The sequence below is a fragment of the Ranitomeya variabilis genome, chromosome 6 (assembly GCF_051348905.1).
Source record: "Ranitomeya variabilis isolate aRanVar5 chromosome 6, aRanVar5.hap1, whole genome shotgun sequence".
NCBI classification, from domain to species: Eukaryota; Metazoa; Chordata; class Amphibia; order Anura; family Dendrobatidae; genus Ranitomeya; species Ranitomeya variabilis.
The window spans coordinates 41,070,634-41,091,705 of NC_135237.1; the positions used below are offsets into that span (position 1 = coordinate 41,070,634).

The 21,072-nt window shown below is 43.5% G+C and overlaps 1 protein-coding gene across 1 annotated transcript in view; it reads left to right on the plus strand.

The window, feature by feature from the left end:
• The window catches only part of LOC143781624 (macrophage mannose receptor 1-like), a 91,402-nt gene that overhangs the window by 41,708 nt on the left and 28,622 nt on the right, over nucleotides 1-21,072 (plus strand). Inside the window, exons 10-17 of the mRNA XM_077268308.1 lie at nucleotides 2,703-2,818; nucleotides 5,789-5,937; nucleotides 6,629-6,822; nucleotides 8,965-9,092; nucleotides 11,326-11,413; nucleotides 13,531-13,675; nucleotides 19,775-19,816; nucleotides 20,336-20,499. Of these exons, the coding sequence (XP_077124423.1) occupies nucleotides 2,703-2,818; nucleotides 5,789-5,937; nucleotides 6,629-6,822; nucleotides 8,965-9,092; nucleotides 11,326-11,413; nucleotides 13,531-13,675; nucleotides 19,775-19,816; nucleotides 20,336-20,499 (1,026 nt within the window). The remainder of the gene's footprint in view (nucleotides 1-2,702; nucleotides 2,819-5,788; nucleotides 5,938-6,628; nucleotides 6,823-8,964; nucleotides 9,093-11,325; nucleotides 11,414-13,530; nucleotides 13,676-19,774; nucleotides 19,817-20,335; nucleotides 20,500-21,072) is intronic.

The following is a 21,072-nucleotide window of genomic DNA, read 5'->3' on the forward strand; positions in this document are numbered from 1 at the left end:
CCTGTGGGCAAAGGGGACGTAAAGGTGGGCTCAACCTGCACTTGCACTCCTTCCAGAGGGATGCGAGCTCGGATGGGCAGGGATATAACAGTCTGTCCTGGGGGAAACGTCACTTCTGCTGTCGGGGAGGTGATTACTTTCCCTAGTATGTCTCCCTCCTGAAAGGTCTCTTGCACACGGACTTCCCTCACTAACTGTCTGAACACGGAGCCTTGAGGTGTACTGGTCCCCCACTGATTGAGTGTCTCTTGTGTGGTCTCCCCTAACAGCAAACTGCCAAAGTCCTTCAATATATTCATCCCCAAAGTCACGATATGTTGTGGGCTGGGATCCCCCCGCGTCAACACAACCCCCCGGCGGCCCAGGTCTTTCCCACATAAAGATATTTGCATCCAGGTGACCCCTTCCACTGGGATGGGCAGCTGATTGGCGGCCTGCAACCGGATTACGGGGCCCCATTGGGGTCTGACTGACACAGGGAAGTGTTTTCTAAAATAGGCCTCGGGCATCGTCGTGACTTGAGATCCGGTGTCCACCAGACAACGTACAGCCCGCCCTTCAAACTCTGCCCAAACCAGGGGGCAGCTGGCAACCAAATTTTCGGGACTTTCACCACCCATCCGCGGGGATTCTGACTCCGAGCGTCGTCCCCTTAGCTCGGAGTCCTCTAGTTTAACGGCCGCCGTGACGAGGCCCTCCCTCTCCGGGGGCACTCCCGTGCGAAATGTCCTGCCTCCCCGCAACCATAGCAAGCACCGGGGACCGGATAATATCCTGAACGAGCGCCACGAGCTGGACTCCCAGACCCTTGCCCCCGGGGTAGCTCCCTTGGGCTTCGCGCATTTTTTTTAACTTCGGCCAGTTCCTCTCGGATTTGTTTGAGCTCCTGCCGCATCTCCTGAACCCACGACGGCTCACCCCCTCCTGGTGCAGCGGTCTGGATAACCCGAGCCTCTCCTGTCAGGACCGTCACCCCCCTCTCTTGCTCCCGGGTGCGGGCCTCATTGCCTATGTCGGAGAAAGTCAGGCGCGGGTCGACCCGCACTCGTTCACGTAGAGCCTGTTTGGTCAACTCATCCCGCAGTCCCGTCACCAGTTGGTCGCGCAGGGTCACGTCAACATGTCCCATCCCCATACCATCTTTCCGCACGATTGCAATGTTTAGCTCTTGCAGAGCATTCATGTACTGAGTGACAGTCTCGCCCTCTTTTTGTCGCCGTCCAAACAACCGGGCCCGCAGCTCTCCCACGTCGGTGGGATCCCCGTGCGTCCCCTCTAACACATGTAACACCCCGGTAAAAGTATTCCGCTCTGTGGGGGGTCTCAACATCACTGAATCCCGAGCCTCTCCGTCTAAGGCCATAATGGCCACCTCTGCTTCCAGGGCTGGGGTCATAGGATGCATTCTCAACAGCCCCCTCATCCTTTCAGTCCAGCTCCACAACAACATGTTGCTCCCATTAAACTTGGGCAAATTGTTTAACATGGCCCCCAATGAGAGAGAAGCTCTAGGCCCAGCCCCATCCTCCGTATCTTCTGGCTCCTTCTTTGGATCCTGCATCCTGCCGACCTCGCCAAATGTAGGGACCGCAGGTAAAGAAGGATGCAGGGACAAATAGGAGCCAGAAAGCAAATAGCGTTTTTAACTTTCTTTTTAACTTCCAACCAAAAAGATGACAAACGTTTTTCCACGCAGGGAACTTATATACAAGAACACAATCTCGCAGTAAATCCTAATTACTATATGACCGCCCTGAACTATACCCGTAGAACGCGGCAGCGCCTCACTAGTGACTCCCTACTAAGATAAAGTCAACAACGGTCACTTATCAGTGCTGGTTCAGCGATGTAGTCCTGACGGTGAGGCTCCGACAACGCCGTAGTCCTGATGGCGGAGGAAGGAGGTGTCTTCTGGCGACGGGCCCAGGCGTAGAGTCGAGTCCAGAATGTCTTTTGCGGTGCTGCGTTCCCTCCTGCAGGCGGACGTTGATCCGAGGTAACAGCCTCCCAGTCCAGAGAAGAGTCTTTTTGAGGAGGATTAGGAGAATAATCAGTATCAGTCACAGCTGAGACGAAACCATGCGAGTCCGTAGCACTCTCTGGCAAGGTGCTCTCAGGGAGCGCGGTAATACTGTCCCTGAGCTGGTCAGCACTACCCCTCTGCCTGGGGGGTCGCTGACGACGAATGTGCCTCTTTTTGGGGGCTCTGGTAGTTGCCCGCAGTGTCTGTTGCACGTTTTCCCCCTGCTTCCAGCAAGTCTCACTGCGGCCTGCACACTCACAACAACTGCGCTGCAGTTTCCTCTCCTCAGAGATTTCCCGCGCTTCTCTGCCCCTGCTTTCGCGCGTTTTGCTTTTTATCCTCTCCTCTCCCTGCGTCACTCTTCCTCCTGTCACATGAGCCTGGCTTCCCATGCACCCCTCAAATCCGTCCCCCGGAACCCCGACTCCCGGCAACAATGGTTCCACCCGTCTGCACAGCTCACCAGGTCCCTGTCCCCTACATTGACACTCCTAGTACTGGAAATATCTAGGTGGAAACTAGTAGTCGTTCAATTTCATGGACCCGAGTGGGATGTTATGAGATATGACTATGAATTATCAATCATTTGTGGCTCTGACATTTCGCCCATCTTTTCTAACTTCTGTACATCACAACCTATAGAACTGAGCTTTTGTTGTAATTTTTTTTATGTTGACAGGGATGGAAAAGACATGGATACTACTGCTATTTAATCAGTGCATCAGCTAGTTCGTTCTCAGAAGCAAATACCACTTGCAATAGTAAAGGAGCCTACCTGATGACTGTGGAAGATAGGTAAGGATGATAGTATCTTCCGACATTGGAAATGTAGTTATTAAGCAAAGGGTGAAAATCTGTCCCTGTCCTGTTATGCTAGAAAGAACAGCCGCACTCATAGGTGAATCCAAAAAGTGACAAAATTTATTTACAATAGTCTCCGCACTAGAAATATAACAGAGATTGATGATTCGGAAGACAGCAGTAAGCAACGCTTCGACCCAATTCTGAGCCTTTTTCAAGCATTGCTATGTGGTGGACAACCAGAGGTACAGTGCTGGGGAAATTCTTTCCATGGGTATGTGGACCATTAAGGTTCCGGACCGGACCTGAGACGCCCATCGGACCCAGACCGCAGAGGGACCGCCCCTGGGTGAGTATAATCTACCGTCTTTTTCTCCTCTTTTAGGTAACATTGGGGGCTTATCTACAGCATTACAGAATGCTGCAGATAAGCCCCTGATGACAGTGAGCTTACCTCACCATCGATTTTGGGGGTGACAGGTTCCCTTTAAAGCTCGTTGCTAGGGGCTTAAGTGGAAGTTCCCCATAGTGTGGCATCAAGAATTTCCCCAGCACTGTACCTCACGAGTAAATGAGTGGTTATAGTTACGGTACAGTGATCTAAGCTTTCTCATGTACATAACTGTAAACCTAAGGCATCATTCAGACATTCATTTCGCATGGTCCAGTGCAGACCTTGATGTACTGACCGGCTGTGGATCTCCCAACCAGGACTCAACAACCTCATATGTGCCTAACATGAGGCTGTTGAGTACAAATCAGGATACCCACGGCCGATCCATGGATTGTCACATGACCAAGACAAATTTTCCAACAGGATGCACTTTTGGCATGTGCCTGGCCATAAAAATCTATGGGCTCGACAACATAAACCCTGCAAGTTGTATATGGTGTCAGTGTACCACAGGCTTGCAAGTTTAGTCTAAAAATCGCCCTATATATTTAATAGTTCTTAGTCAAATACTTGTTCTGTGCACGTCTATATGTAAGGGCTTATTCAGACATTAGTTTGTTTTCTCGTATTGAAGTTTCCTCAGTGGCTTTGATCCGAGTTTGGTCAATGTCAGTTTTTACCATCAAAGTTTCAGAAGTTTTTCTCAGATGGAAAAAAAAGAGGTTTCCCAAATCTTTCCTATCAAACGGGCTGTGAAAATCGGACAGCACATGGATGGCACCAAGTGATGTCTGATTTTTTTAATGACCAATAAACTTGTATTGCAAATTTGGATCCAAGAAAGGAATCAATATTGGATAAGCCTCCATGCTTTTGTGCGGACTACTCAAGGACAAAGGATTGGTAATACTAAAAATTCAACATGCTTGACCCTTTTGTTATGACATTGACCAACGAACCATCAGAAGAACGCACATGCTTACACATTAAAAGGATGGCCAGCCTCACTGAAATCGTCAGGTTTGGCTAACTTAAAGTCCGCAATGTACGTAAGTGAAAAGTTGGCCAAACCAATGACACCATAGGTCTGCTTTCAAATGATAATGGAAACTGTTTGGCTTTCCAATGAAAAATGATGTTGGGGTAGAAAAAGATTGGAAAAACTCAATTTTAATGCCCTATCCATTTGTTCTCATGAGTCACCTCCAATAATGTCTGGCAGGGTCTTTCATCCCTCTACGCTAGCGTGTATTTATGTGGAGGGAGGCCATGAAAAGTAAATGTTGAGTGACAGCCATCTAAGGTGTATGGTAACCTGAAATGTGATGTCCACTACTTGTAAAAACTTTACCAATGGGCCAACACATAAAAAGAAACAAAAAAAAAAAAGCATATTCATCTACAAGATGGGCTCCTTCGTTTTGCTGCCTCCACTGATCTCTTGGCTCCTTCTTCTGATGTGGTGAGCAGCTTGGGATGCCTGCAGCCAATCCATGGCCGATGTTGGGCTGCAGCCTTGACATTTTATTGACTTGGAGGAAGTGTCCAGTTCAATAATAAAGATTTTCTTAACCACTCTCTGCCCATTGATAATGTTTTTAGCAATGTACAACCTCTTTAAGTCTAATCTTACTCATTCATGCAGAGACATTTACAATTCCCTACATCTATGAATGGCATAAAATACAATAAGACGCATAGTGGGGCCGCTCCGAGTACCTGACCCAGTATTCCTGGTGGTGTTCTGCAGTCATCAGCGAATATCTTGTTACAGCACTGGGTTATCACTCATTTCAGGACTGCTGAGGCTGCATCTGTGCTGTCCAAACTTCCTGAAGACAGTCGTCCTGACCAAAGACATTCTGATAAGGAAGGGAAGGCAGGTTATCAAGCTTAAAGGAAACTCTGAGGCATAAAAACCTCAATGGGAGCGTAATAGGAGGGATCTGCAGAGATAAGAATGTCCGTAATGCCCGGGATTTTTGGGGACAGTATCCGGTCTGGCGTAGAAGTACTCAGGATACTCATGAGGATATACAGAAAAAGTAATAAATAGAATCCTACATGATCATAAAGTCAATACATTAATTATAGACATGTGCTGAGCACTATTTTTATTTAAATCTTCGAGTAAACTAGTAATAATAGCACACCCTATACTGTTCAGCTGTAGGGGGCGCAATTGACAGACTGGCACCCAAAGCTGAGGGTACACAATGACGCACATTGTGTAGCCACATGTCCAATATTTAGCCTTGTTAGAATGGTTGTCAGTGCACATTTGTGACCGTTGCTGCATTTATTCTTCATGGACCTTTCCCGCCAGCCCCGTAGAGAATGAATGGAGCAGCGGTCAAACATCCAACCTGCCATGCAATATTGTAGCTAGGATAAGGGTTCTCTGCCGCAGGTCCCAGTGGTGGGTGGTTTTCAGTGGACAGTCCCTCTAAATGTAATGCTAAGGACAGACTAGGCTGCTACCTGCTGCCTACATTCCTAAAATAGACATTATTTTCCCTCTCTATATGTGAGTCTAAATGAAAATGTGACATGTTGGCTTTTAATTGCAGGTTTGAACAGGCTTATTTAACAAGTCTGATCGGGTTTAGACCAGAGAAATATTTCTGGACAGGGCTCTCTGATACTGAAGACAGGAACACTTTTAAATGGGCGAACAAGGAAAGAGTATTGTACACACACTGGGACGCTGACATGCCGGGTAAGTCACCAAATCTCTCTATATACTGTACTTTCTGAGAGTGCAGGGACTTTGTGATTTAAGAGGTGTACTGAGCCATTCACGTATCCTACTAATGCTCCTCCTTCCCTCTGACAGCACTTAGAGGAGGATCATGAAGCAGCATCCCCCCCTTCTCCCCCTTTCTTCTGTTTCCTCAATAAAGTAGATCCATTTTTGGGAGGAACTAAAGAAAATGTACAGATAGTTTAAGCGTAAGATGGACTTCTTTCCATAATTAGTATTCAATTATGAAAAAATATATATATACGGTAATTGAATTTGACCTTTTGCTGGTATCGAAACCAATTTGGCCTGAAGTGCTCCAGGGTCGTTCAGACAGCATTTTATTGTTGACCCATTGCATGACATATATAGTCTGGGAAGGACTATGCAATGACCTTCTCGTTGAGTTTTCCAACAAGTCTTACAGACACTTTTAAAATAGAAGCTGGACATGTATTGCGTCAATGGGCCGGGTCAACAAGAGTTTGTCTCTATCGTAGCCAATAAATGGAAGTTCTTCCTCTATGAGGTCCTCAAACCGAGCATACGGATAGGGATCGTCCTTTTCATTTACAATTAAATTGTTTCTATTCACACATTTGTCCATTTTATCAACAAGATTTGCATAAATTATGTTTCTGTCTAAACTTTTCATTGAATTTCCCAGGCAGAAAACAAGGCTGTGTAGCCATGAGAACTGGGAAGAAAGCCGGATTATGGGATGTTTTGAACTGTGATGAAAGTGCTAAGTATGTGTGCAAGAAGTGGGCACAAGGAGTGACGCCTCCTCCGTTACCTACCACCACACCTGAGCCAACGTGTCCGCCCAACTGGAAATCATCAAGCCGTTCATGTTATAAAGTAAGGAGCGCCGATCTTAAGAGAGCAAAATACTCCCTATGCAAAAAACTATTTGGAAGGGGACTTGTACAAAAAAATGACCAAAAAGTAGAATGTGCCCCCACGCCTAATCAGAACTGTATGAAAGATGCTGAAACGTTTTCTACTAAAATTCAATCAGTTGAAGACCAAACCATTATCCCTCATTCCTGACCAGGCACATTTTCATTATTTCTTGGATATTCAAATTATTTTTGTATCTTTGTTTCATGATATATGGGGCCTAAACCTTATTTTATTTTCATACTCTTTTTTCTCATTTTGTTGACGTTCTAGGTATAGGTGTGAAAATTATGGGAAATAGGAGTCTGTTTTATCTTTTTTTTAGACCACCGAAACACATTTAAAAATTTGCTCCATTTTTTGTCATAATTATTATTTTTTTATTTCTTACATGTTTTGCTTTTTTTGATAGGGGTGGGCTAAAATAGCTATTTAAGTTAACATTGGCTTATTTCTTTATTTATCTTATACATAATTATATATATATATATATATATATATATATATATATATATATATATATATATATATATACACTCACTGGCCACTTTATTAGGTACACCTGTCCAACTTCTTGTTAACACTTAATTTCTAATCAGCCAATCACATGGCGGCAACTCAGTGCATTTAGGCATGTAGACATGGTCAAGACAATCTACTGCAGTTCAAACCGAGCATCAGTATGGGGAAGAAAGGTGATTTGAGTGCCTTTGAACGTGGCATGGTTGTTGGTGCCAGAAGGGCTGGTCTGAGTATTTCAGAAACTGCTGATCTACTGGGATTTTCACGCACAACCATCTCTAGGGTTTACAGAGAATGGTCCGAAAAAGAAAAAAAATCCAGTGAGCGGCAGTTCTGTGGGCGGAAATGCCTTGTTGATGCCAGAGGTCAGAGGAGAATGGGCAGACTGGTTCGAGCTGATAGAAAGGCAACAGTGACTCAAATTGCCACCCGTTACAACCAAGGTAGGCCTAAGAGCATCTCTGAATGCACAGTGCGTCGAACTTTGAGGCAGATGGGCTACAGCAGCAGAAGACCACACCGGGTACCACTCCTTTCAGCTAAGAACAGGAAACTGAGGCTACAATTTGTACAAGCTCATCGAAATTGGACAGTAGAAGATTGGAAAAACGTTGCTTGGTCTGATGAGTCTCGATTTCTGCTGCGACATTCGGATGGTAGGGTCAGAATTTGGCGTAAACAACATGAAAGCATGGATCCATCCTGCCTTGTATGGAGCATCTTTGGGATGTGCAGCCGACAAATCTGCGGCAACTGTGTGATGCCATCATGTCAATATGGACCAAAACCTCTGAGGAATGCTTCCAGCACCTTGTTGAATCTATGCCACGAAGAATTGAGGCAGTTCTGAAGGCAAAAGGGGGTCCAACCCGTTACTAGCATGGTGTACCTAATAAAGTGGCCAGTGAGTGTATACTGTATATAAATACACACACACACATATATATTTTTTTATTTTATTTTTTCATTACAAATTTTTTTTTTTACTTCACTTGCTTTCTATCTGGGACTGGCATACCGTATTAGCCCCAGTTACAGGGGAAATTCAGCCTCCTGCCTCCATAGTAGAGCTGACTGGGTCTCCTAGGATTCCCTACCTACATCCTGCGATCCCATAACCGCTGGGTCCGGAGGAGAGAACGCCATTAGTGCTTCCTACATATTGCATACACAGCACTTCTTCGGCACAGTGTATACAATGATAGAAAAGGCAGAGACGTTAATAAACCAATTCAGCCTTCTCTATGGGGCATCTTTATGTGTCTACCAGTTAGCCCAGTTGTCTACTATGCAGTGACATTTGATTGCCTGGACATTTATCGTCTTTGGGCAGATTGGAAATAGTTAATTTTTCGAAGCTCTGACAGTATAAGAATGTAATTATATATAAAGGGCACCATTTGTGTGTGAACTGGGTATATTTAATCAATATCTGGTCAAAATATAAGACAGACGTTCATATAAAACGACGCCAAATTAAACTAATGTATTCATGTTCGGAGTATATCACATTTATTTTCTGCACTGTTTATAAGGAATGTTATTTCAGGTTTACAGCACATCTGTATTTTTCCACAGCATTACCAGGTAGCGAATAGCGAAAAGCAGTCGTGGTTTGAGTCGAAGAATTTTTGCAAAGCAATCGGCGGTGACTTAGTCAGTATCGGAGACAAAGAGGAAGAACAAGTCGTGTGGTCAATGCTGCTGTAGGTAGCCCCACATTTATGGATGATAGACTTTATAGTATTCTCTATGTGCATGCTTACTAACATCTGGGGTAGTATGACAGGGAAGTCTAAGTCTTTCACACCCTAGAGTAAAACTACCCCCTTCGAGACAAAATTTACCTAAACCGATCCCAAGACATGTCCAAACTTGCCAGGATTGTTTCCGAAAGTTGGGGACTATAGTATCAAATCTGAAATTGTTTGTTAAAACTATGCTACAGTGCGGTGAAAACAAGAATGACCCCTTATTGGAGTCTGCTTGTCTTCCTTTTTAGTTAAGAGGATCTGACACCAGGTTTTTGCTACCCCATCTGACAGCTGCACAATGTTGGAGCGGAGACTCTGATTCCAGCGATGTATCACTTATTGGGCTGCTTGCTGCAGTTCTTGTTAAAATCATTGTTCTATCTGCTGAAGATCTAGCAGTGCTCTCAATGCTGAGCTCTGTATAACCCCGCCCACACCACTGATTGGCAGCTTTCTGTGTACACTGTGTATAAATATCAAAAGACTGACCATCCCTTCCTAACAAAAATCAAGTGTGAACAGGTGCTTACTAAGAGTAGCCACCGCCATATATAACCAACAAATAAAGTAGCACTCTGTAGTGCTTTAGCATGAAAACATGAAATATATGAAATTTGTATTGCATTACTGCTCTAAAAAATTCTAAAAAATTGAGAATACTTAGCGCATAAATTGGCCAATTCAAGTTTACCCAGCAGCCGTGATAAGGAGATTCTCGTTGCTGGGAATCTACCTAATGTGAATCCTCCCTGTGCATAGGCAGAAAGCTGCCAATCAGTGGTGGGGATGTGGCGAAGGACTATCTAGCAGCAGGCTTACTAGTCCTCTAGTGATAAACTCCTGCTGATAAAACTGTTATTTTATCAAAACGACATGAAGCAGCCCAGGAAGTTACACATCTCTGCAATAGGGGTTTCTGTCTCTAAATTATATTGCTCTTAGATTAGAGGGCAAAAACTTAATGACAAATTCCCTTTAAAGTGCTTTTCTCTTCAGAGACATCCACTCTCAGAATACTGACAGAGAGTGATCTACTGATTGCCACTAATCTGACTCCTACTCACCTCATCTGATGCTGAAGCAATTTTCCAGTATGGCAGCAAAAAAGCTAATTTTTGCTCATTGTCAAGTAGTGGCATATGGAGATTCAGTAGAGGCTCGATGCGTCTCTATTGAGGTCTGATCATTGCACAATTCAAAGTGGAGCCATAATACAGCTGTGTATGACTTATGAGGTGTGATAGGCCATACTCAAAACATCCACCTGTGGAACTCCGAGGCTTCTAGCTTCCTGCTGCATGCCTCTAGCACCCAACCATCGGAGACTTCCTTGGCTCCATTCATGTATGTGGGAGTCTTCCTCCTCACCATTGTATTTCCTCCCATGTGAGCCATCTCCTCTGTAGGCCATCACTCTGTAGCACACTTGGTCTCCAGTGCCACGCCACTCAACTGAAGCCCTCTCCAACAATGGTTGGGGCTCTACACTGCAAAGTCATCTGAGTACTTCAGGCACTCCTGTGCCACCTTATTACCTTGGTCCTCTGTTCGAATGTTGAGCGTAGACTTTACCTAGCAGCTCCAGTGTCCATTCCTGCAGCTTCCTATCTGTCCCCCTCCTCTACCACATACAGGGGACCTTACCCAAACCCGTAAATTGCTGAACGACTTCCTGTTGGCTACGATAGAACTCATAGTGGATACCAGTTATCAGCGTATGGGACTTTGTGGTAGCCCATAAGTAAGCTTGATCATTCTGACCACCGTCCACTTCTGAAAATGCCTTCAATGGGCATGTGAGTATCCGAATTGTGTAGTCATAAAAGGAGAGGGTGGTCTGGCCAACTACTTACGGTACATTTTTTTGTACATCTTCTGGATGTCCAGGTTCATATGCACCTGGAGAAGAGTTGGCACCAGGCTGCAATGAAGACAACAGTGTGATATGGCAATGTCCTGTTGAGGAACCTTAGCTCCTGGCATCATGTGCATGTTGCTGTAACACCTACCTAAACATTTTATAGATCAAGTAACCTCCGTTCCTGGTAGTAACGTTCGCTGATAGCAGTGTCCTCTTTCACCAAGATAATGCCCCCTGAAACAAAGCAAACATGGTTTAGAAGTGGTTTAAGTTCAAACATGTAGAGCTTCTTACATACTTTCTATTTCTTTTTCTCTGTACAAGACATGATGGCATCTACCGCCACGTCTTCTGGATTGGCCTGTTGAAGAGTAATCCAGATGAAGGCTTCTCGTGGTCAGATAGCTCACCTGTAAGTAATGCCTCATATATTTTCATTGATGGGCCTTAAGGAGCTTTTCTTTTAAAGCCGAGTATTTTGCTTCTGTCTCGGAATGATAAATACCCTATGAGTAGTGTTGAGCGATACCGTCCGATACTTGAAAGTATCGGTATCGGAAAGTATCGGCCGATACCGGCAAAGTATCGGATCCAATCCGATACCGATACCCGATACCAATACAAGTCAATGGGACTCAAGTATCAGACGGTATCCCTGATGGTTCCCAGGGTCTGAAGGAGAGGAAACTCTCCTTCAGGCCCTGGGATCCATATTAATGTGTAAAAGAAAGAATTAAAATAAAAAATATTGCTATACTCACCTCTCCGACGCAGCCTGGACCTCACGGAGGGAACCGGCAGCGTTCTTTGCTTAAAATTCGCGCGTTTACTTCCTTCCGTGAAGTCCCGGCTTGTGATTGGTCGCGTGCCGCCCATGTGGCCGCGACGCGACCAATCACAGCAAGCCGTGACGTAATTTCAGGTCCTTCAGGATTTTAAAATTACGTTCTGGCTTGTGATTGGTCGCGTCGCGGTCACATGGGCGACGCGACCAATCACAAGCCGTGACGTCACGGGAGGCAGGACACGCGCGCATTTTAAAATTACGTCACGGCTTGTGATCACAACCTCCGTGAGGTCCAGGCTGCGTCGGAGAGGTGAGTATAGCAATATTTTTTATTTTAATTCTTTCTTTTACACATTATTACATCAATGTTGTTTCGATACCGATACCCGATACCACAAAAGTATCGGATCTCGGTATCGGAATTCCGATACCCGCAAGTATCGGCCGATACCCGATACTTGCGGTATCGGAATGCTCAACACTACCTGTGAGATATAAAAAAAATTGCTGCAATTTGTGGAAAAACCATACGGTTTTGTCCCATGATACACTAATAGTGCCTACCCGAAAATGAAAATGCATCTTCAATACACTTGAAGAGTAAGCATCGTTGTATTTATTTTTCCCCGTAAATCAGTAGAACATGTGAAAATAAGAAACTGTTTTTATATATCTTATGAAAGAAATCCACTTCTGCCTCCTCCTGGACCGATCTTTCATTCTCAAAATTCTAAATACGCCAAAAAAATGTGTCTTCAGTGAACACAGATTTTCCCATTTCTGAGATAGGAGATGACAGTTGGTGCTCATAAAGTTCTATGGAGAAGTGTAACTGTCGTTTCAGTAGAAGGTCTCTCTGCCTCTGGCTCCTCCCTTCTCCATAGAATTTTAAAATCACCAACTGTCATCTTCTGTCTCAGTAATGAGAAAGTCTGTATTCACGGAGCACAGATTTTATAGATTTTAGTGAATTCAAAGTGAAAGATTATTGTGGTGGTATAGAAAGCAGTGGTTGCTTCAGTGTCATTTGAGGGGCTATCCGTCCTCAGTTTTTTATTCTCTAGACCTGTTCTGCTAAAAAACTAAACAAGCTAAACTTTCTTTCTTTCCCTGTTTCATTCTCTCTCTTTACATCTTTCTTTCCCCACCTTTCTTTCTATCTTTCTTTTCTTTCTATCTTTCTTTTCTTTCCCTTGTTTTCCCTCTCTTTTCCTATTTCATCCCCTCTTGTTCCCTATTTCATTCCCTATTTCATTCCCTCTTTTTACATCTTTTTTTCCCTCTTTCTTTCTTTTCTCTTTCTTTCTATCTTTCTTTCTCTTTCCCATGTTTTCCCTCTCTCTTTCCCTATTTCATTCCCTCTTTCATTCCCTATTTCATTCCCTCTTTTTACATCTTTTTTTCCCTCTTTCTTTCTTTTCTCTTTCTTTCTATCTTTCTTTCTCTTTCCCTCATTTTCCCTCTCTTTCCCTATTTCATTCCCTCTTTTTCCCTCTTTCATTCCATCTTTCTTTACCTCTTTCTTTCCTTCCTGTTCCCTCTTTGTTCCTTTCCTTTTGCCTATTTCTTTCCTTCCTTTTCTTTCTTTCTTTCCTTCTTTCTCTCCCTCTTTTCCTCCCTCTTTCTTTCTTTTCTCTTTCTTTCTATCTTTCTTTCCCTTTCCCTCGTTTTCCCTCTCTATTTCCCTATTTCGTTCCCTCTTTCCTTCTCTTTTTCTTTCCTTCTTTTTTTTCTTTCTGCAGTTGATTTATGAAAACTGGTCATATGGAGAACCCAACAACTACCAGGGGTTGGAGCTCTGCGGGGAGGTGAATACTGATCATCGACTATCCTGGAATGACAGGCATTGTGATACTCCACAGGATTGGATTTGTGAACTTAAAAAAGGTACAAAACTGTAAGAGTTTGTGTCTGACAAACGCCCAATCTATATAAGCGGATGCATAGTTTCCTAATGATACTGTGATACAGTTCCACCAACCCCCGATAAAAGTGCAAGGTGCTACCATATAGATTAATGAGGCTGAAAATTTGAATAAATGATAATTCTTTTCGTCGCTCTACTTCTTGTTTTAAAATACCTTCCAATATTTGGAAATTCATATATCAAGCCCTTCACCAACCCCAATCATATTGAAAACGCATTTAGTGATTATGATTAGAGTATAGTCTGTTTTATTTGTTAAGTAGAAATGTTGGCGCCACTTATGTGACCATCTAGCAGATAGTTATTATAATGAAAATATTTCAAAATAATTGAGTTGTTGCTGTCATCCAGTGGTCACTGTGAGAATAGCGCTTAGAAAAACTAAATTATAAACTGGCAAAGTTCAATCCATGATAGTGTTGTGATGGGAAAAGCTTTTTAAATAAAATCAAAGTGATATCCACATTAGCGATAAAGCAGAAATATGAAACAATTTGTGCTGCACTATTAGATATACTCCATAAAGTTCACCTTAAAATAGATTACATTCCATGGGCCTGTCAGAGGGTTGAAATTAATCTTCCACCCTAATGCATAAAATCAAGGACAATTGGTACCCATACCCCACTGTTGCATTCTGAGCTTTCCGGACTCTCATATCCTTTACTGGTGTCATGGACAAACATTGCCCCCGCTGCGGTGGCAATCACACCTGTTCTCGTGTGCGGCATATCCATAGTCAGGCATTAGGCTGCCCATATGTTGCCTGTTCCAGTTCTAGGCATATAATACGTTCTAGGTAAAGTTAGATACGCTTTAAAGTAAAATGTACATAAATAAATATATGGTAATGCATATACTACAGTATTATCTGTCTGAATATAAAGCTGTGGTCTTATGAAATATCTAGCTAGCATCAGAGCTGGCTAGCAAGTGGGGGTGAGTAGTACTCACTGCTTGTGGTGCTTTACCCCAAGGGCTATAGTAAAGAAGCTACAGCCTGTAGTACAGCCATCCCATAATCTGTGCCAGGAAAGAGACCAGTCTGCTTGAAAGAGAGTATACCATGATTATGAGAGGTGGCAGAAGAAATGCAGATGTACATGGCAGAAGGGATGATGGAAAGGATGAGAGCGCAGCAATGTTACTGACAGGGGGGACAATGAGCTTGATAGTCCCAGTGCCTTCCATGAGGAAAGTTCTTTGTGGTTACTGAACATAACCTTTGGTGATAGGCTTGTACACAGGTAGACAGCAATGGGCTAACATTTGTAATACTGCAGACAATCCCTTTAGCGGCACGTCCTTCACAGTCTCTGTGGTTTTTAACAATACAGTAGAGCCCACAGTCACAGCGCTTTCCTCACAGCCCCCTCCTCCTCTCAGTAATATCCCGCAATTTGTACATGCCTGCATCCTACACTATTGGTCACACACACAGACCGGACTCCAGCCGTATGTGGCATGGCTAGTCACACTCAGACATTACAACGGAGACTCTTTTGTGGGGTAATGCTTGCAGACAGGAATAAGCATCTCTTCTCTACTTTTCTGATTCTACTTTTCTGAGGTAAATTCTCCTCTTGATAGCGGCTGATCTTCACCTTGTGAGAAGAGCCTCTATTTGGTGGTTGTCCTCACTCTCTCTCTAATAACAGTTCTTTCATACTGGTGGACTGATCTTCTCCACCTGGTACATACTAAACAGGCAGGTGCAATAAATAAGGTAGTCCACAACCAGAGGTGTAACTATAATTGGTGCAATCGCACTGTAGCCCAGGAGCCTAATGAGAACCATTGGTCCATATTAGAACATCAATACTATTACAGGCCCATGCTGGTTGGAGATCTTGCCTTGGGGCCTACGAGCTTTAAGTTACGCCACTGACCACAACGCTCAGTATCACTTAGAGGATGATCGCGGTTGGGTGGATTCCCCTCTTGAGGTGGTCTCTGAACAGTAACCTTAGTTATCACAGTTGACTTTTACTCCCTGCAGCTTTATCACATGTATGCTTGGCCTACACATTTCGACTCTGCTCGACTGGTCATTTAGCAACACTTCATGAGGCGACCTCACGCCACACCTCCCGGTCTCTTTAGGGGTCTCACTTTCTTCAACCTCTACTGTGTCTTTGTGATAGTAAGCCTCTACACTTTTCCCCCACTCTTGTTTTTTCTGCAGGAACATCGCTCTAAAAGTGCAATAATTTTTCTTCTCTTTTTGAGCGTGTTTAATATTAAGGTTTATTCTTCCCGATATGGACACGTCCTTTAATTCTGATCCATAACTTAGCAATGTCACCAGCGACTTAGTCTGTTAACCCCTAAAGGACAAAGCACAAACCTCTCTCCTAATAAGTAGCACTTTCAAAATTCATCATCGCTTCTCGGTGGAGTTGCAGATTTCAGCTTTCAGCAGAATCATCCTCAACTCAGATATTGTGGGGGAATGAGCTGGTTTACTTGGGATATTAGCATCATCAAGAAGGAGGATAAAGGGAATAGAAGACAGGAACAAACCTGGGAGGTCATATAATACAGTCCAGAGAGGAACTACAGAAATTTATGAAAAGCTGTAATAGTTAACACAGCGCCATCTGCTGTCTGTTCTACACAGTCCCTCCAGCATAAGCTGTTGCTGTTGTACACCCCAAGTGGCACCACGTCAAGGCATATGAGACCCACGGTGTCTCTCCCACATAATGTATTGGCTCACAAAACACCAATCACTGGCATGATGATTCATACGGCATTTCTCAAGTTTGTGCGTATTAATCCCAACATTTCATAGCGGGAGGATCTTACTGGAGTAAATATACATTGCTGACGATACGCAGCAGGAATAATCTATCATACATCTCATTGCTGAGCATTCAACAGCATAAATGTGACATTTCCTTGGTTTCAAGCCAACTTAGGTAGCCTGGCATTATCACCATTGTGATACGACCAACGGTAAGTAAAGTAATCAGTAAAATATATATCAGTCCTGGAGAGTTCGAGACATGACCGTGGAGTTTAGGTGACATATGTCCCTAATTTTTGCAGGAATCAGACTTATTTTCATCCCTACTATAGGCCACTTTATCCAAATGAGGGGTGCGGGAACATACAAATTCCCCTTACTTGTTCTAGTAATATTCCTCTACCGTGGATGCCAAGTAAACATTTCCAAACCCACAGGGCATTTTCATTAGGCAGAACTGATATGTATCTCCCAAATTACAGCAGTTGTCATAAAAGTTGAAAAGGGCATAAAGCTAATAACGACATGAATGAAAGATGAATTGCAACAGTGCTGAGATGAAAATGGCTAATAATAATAAAGCCTTTGGTACAATAATAATACGGAAAAGAAATCTCACTCTTAAAGCTGCATTGCATCGATATAACATCATGGTTAAAGAAGTTGTCCAGGATGTTTACCTTGCTTCGAACAGGTGGCGGATTTGCAGTACCCATGCGCGGCCACTATACAGATGATGGAGCTATTCTGTGCAGATTGACATCTGAACACCTCTGGCTGCCGCTGGCTCCTGGAATAGCGGATCGGATGCCGGGTGTCGCCCCGCCACTCATCAGATATTAATAACCTAGCCTAAGAATAGGCCATCAATGTGAAAGATCCAGAGAAACCCTTTGATTGCAAAGATTCACAAATTTCCTATGATTACTCTGATCACTGTGACAAAGTCTACTGTTCTTCTCAGTAATGCGCCCTCAATATAAAACTGTACAGGAGATGGGGAGCAAATAAAATACAATAGGCTCTTATCTGGTATACTAGACGGTGGCCCGATTCTAACGCATCGGGTATTCTAGAATATGTATGCATGTATGTATATAGCAGCCACATAGTATATAGCACAGGCCACGTAGTAATAGGAGCCATGTAGCATATAGGTGCCAAGTAGTATATAGCAGCCACATAGTATATAACACAGCCACGTAGTATATAACACAGGCCACAAATGTATAGCACAGGCCACGCAGTATATAATACAGGCCACGCAGTATATAACACAGCCCATGCAGTATATAACACAGCCCACGGAATATATAACTCAGTCCACGCAGTATATAACACAGCCCACAAAATATATAACACAGCCCACGCAGTATATAACACAGCCCACGTAGTATATAGCACAGCCCACGCAGTATATAACACAGCACACGCAGTATATAACACAGCCCACGCAGTATATAACACAGCCCACGCAATATATAACACAGCCCACGCAGTATATAACACAGCCCACGTAATATATAACACAGCCCACACAGTATATAACACAGCCCACACAGTATATAACACAGCCCACACAGTATATAACACAGCCTGCGCAGTATATAACACAGCCCACGTAATATATAACACAGCCCACACAGTATATAACACAGCCCACGCAGTATATAACACAGCCCACGCAGTATATAACACAGCACAAGTAGTATATAACACAGCCTACGCAGTATATAACACAGCCCACGCAATATATAACACAGCCCACGTAATATATAGCACAGCCCACACAGTATATAACACAGGGCATGCAGTATATAACACAGCCCACGCAGTATATAACACAGCACAAGTAGTATATAACACAGCCCACGCAGTATATAACACAGCCCACACAGTATATAACACAGCCCACGCAGTATATAACACAGGCCACACAGTATATAACACAGGCCACGCAGTATATAACAGTGGCCATGCAGTATATAACAGTGGCCACACAGTATATAACACAGCGCACTCAGTATATAACACAGCCCACGTAGTATATAACACTGCCCACATAGTATATAGCAGCCACGCAGTATATAACACAGCCCATGTAATATATAGCACAGCCCACGCAATATATAGCACAGCCCACGCAGTATATAACACTGCCCACGTAGTATATAGCAGCCACGCAGTATATATCACTGCCCATGTTGTATATAACGCAGGCCACGCAGTATATAGCACAGCCCATGTAGTATATAGCAGTGTGGGCACCATATCCCTGTTAAAAAAAATAATTAAAATAAAAAATAGTTATATACTCACCCTCCGGCGTCCAGAGAAGCGGTCCCGATGCGCGCGCTGCTGCCACCAGCTTCCGTTCCCAGAGATGCATTGCGAAATTACCCAGATGACTTTGCGGTCTCGCAAGACCGCTTAGTCTCCTGGGTAATTTCGCAATGCATCTCTGGGAACGGAAGCTGGCGGCAGCCGCATGCGCATCGGCAGACGATGGAAGGTGAGAATAGCAGGTTTTTTGTTTTTTTATTATTTTTAACATTAGATCTTTTTACTATTGATGCTGCATAGGCAGCATCAATAGTAAAAAGTTGGTCACACAGGGTTAGTAGCAGCGTTAACGGAGTACATTACACCGCGGCATAACGCGGTCCATTACCGCTGGCATTAGCCCTGTGTGAGCGCTGACTGGAGGGGAGTATGGAGCGGGCGCCGGGCACTGACTGGACGGAAGTAGGGAGGGACTAATTCTCGGCCGGACTGTGGCCGTCACTGATTGGTATCGACCTGGCGGCCGCGACCAATCAGCAACGCAGGATTTCCGTGACAGACAGACAGACAGACAAACAGACAGACGTGCCCCTTAGACAATTATATATATAGATACATTTGATTTTATAAAGATTATACGCTGATTTGGTACAGTTATGTGCATGCAACAGTTTTCAAAGCGTAGATGCTCAGCTGTTGCAGATCCACAGGTCTCCAGACCAGATAGAATAAATATGGAGAAAAACATGGATTCCTGCGCTGATAATGAAGAACTGTACTATATGCAGCTTTATTATCAAAGCGTTTCGAAGTTGACACACTTTGATAATAAAACTGCATTTAATACAAGTTCTATGTATCCTGGACATTGTTGTCATTTCATCAGCAGTATATCAATATAAAATGCATACAATTTAATTTATCAGTGTCACATTCATTAGACGGCCGCAGTATTTGTTTATCATTTAATGTAGCATGGGCAAAAATCACAGGTTCTAAAACAATGACACCATCATTTTATTTCTAGGCGCAACCTTAAGGCCCGAACCCACAAAACCACCAGTTCCCGGTAAGTAGTTTTCAGCTAAAAATGCATTAAATCTAATTCAGCATCTGAAAATTTGACAGCAATAAATACTAGAGAGGAGCAAATCAGCCAAAATGCTAATTTGGAAGATTTTGGGGGGCCAGAAAATTCAATTTTTGTTAATATGTTTGGAACAAATGGAATAATATGGTGCAGATCAAATATCAAGAAGGGGTTAAAAGGAAGATGTCACCTCCAGAAACGCTAATTGTATACCTGATGCAGGTATAGTGGTTATCTGCAGGTAAATAGCAATTAAATCATGATTGACAGGCTTCCTGTAAGGGAGAATATGAACTTATATCCTCCCTGTAGCCTCCTCCTAGGGTCTCTAACATGGCAGCATGAAGCAGGGCTACAAAAAGAAGTGGAAATGACAGCAGAGGTATAGCTATCGGTGCTTATGAAAATAAAGGGCCATTGCCAGATTAATCAAGATATTTAAATAAATTGATTTTTTTTTTCTGTGTTATTATAATCTGCTCCTTATTTCCATATTAGATTTTGAGTTTACAAGTGATGGCTGGTTAATTCGAGAGGACAGACAATACTATATCAGCAAGGAAGAGGTGTCCATGGACAAAGCACGCGAATATTGCAAACGTAATTTCGGAGATCTCGCTACCATTAGCAGTGAATCCGAAAGGAAATTTCTCTGGAGATATGTAAGTTATTTCATTTATAACTACTTGGAATGGTTAGTATTATTTCAAAAAAGAAGAACAGGAAACTATAGATTCCTTGCGGAAAATATTGAACATTAACTGAATAGTAACACTCCACTACTTTCATGCATTTTCTCTGCAGCTCCAACACACAGACTGCTCAGCTTTCCTAGCTGATGCATGCAGTCTCCATTCAGAGATAGAGAGCCTGGCATGTCTCTCTCCAAGCTCACATCTTGTGGGATTAGCATAATGAGCCCGATTCTCTCTTATGAGAGAATATTTTCTGGTGTCATCCCAGTCTAAGGATAAGTCATCAATATGTCAGTCCTGAACAACCTCTGTATATAAGTATCTGGCGTATTTAGCTCAGTAACTCAGCCCCACTGTTTGCAGCTCACTAAGGGTACGTGCCCACCGTCCGGTGTTGCAGTGGGTTTGACGCTGTCTACTTATGCAGCAACGTATGCAAATTCCATGTCCACTATGTGTCCACAGATGCGCACTGATCACACACGGACACTGACATGCAATGTGTCTTTCCGGACCGCAGCATGTCAATTTCTCTTGCAG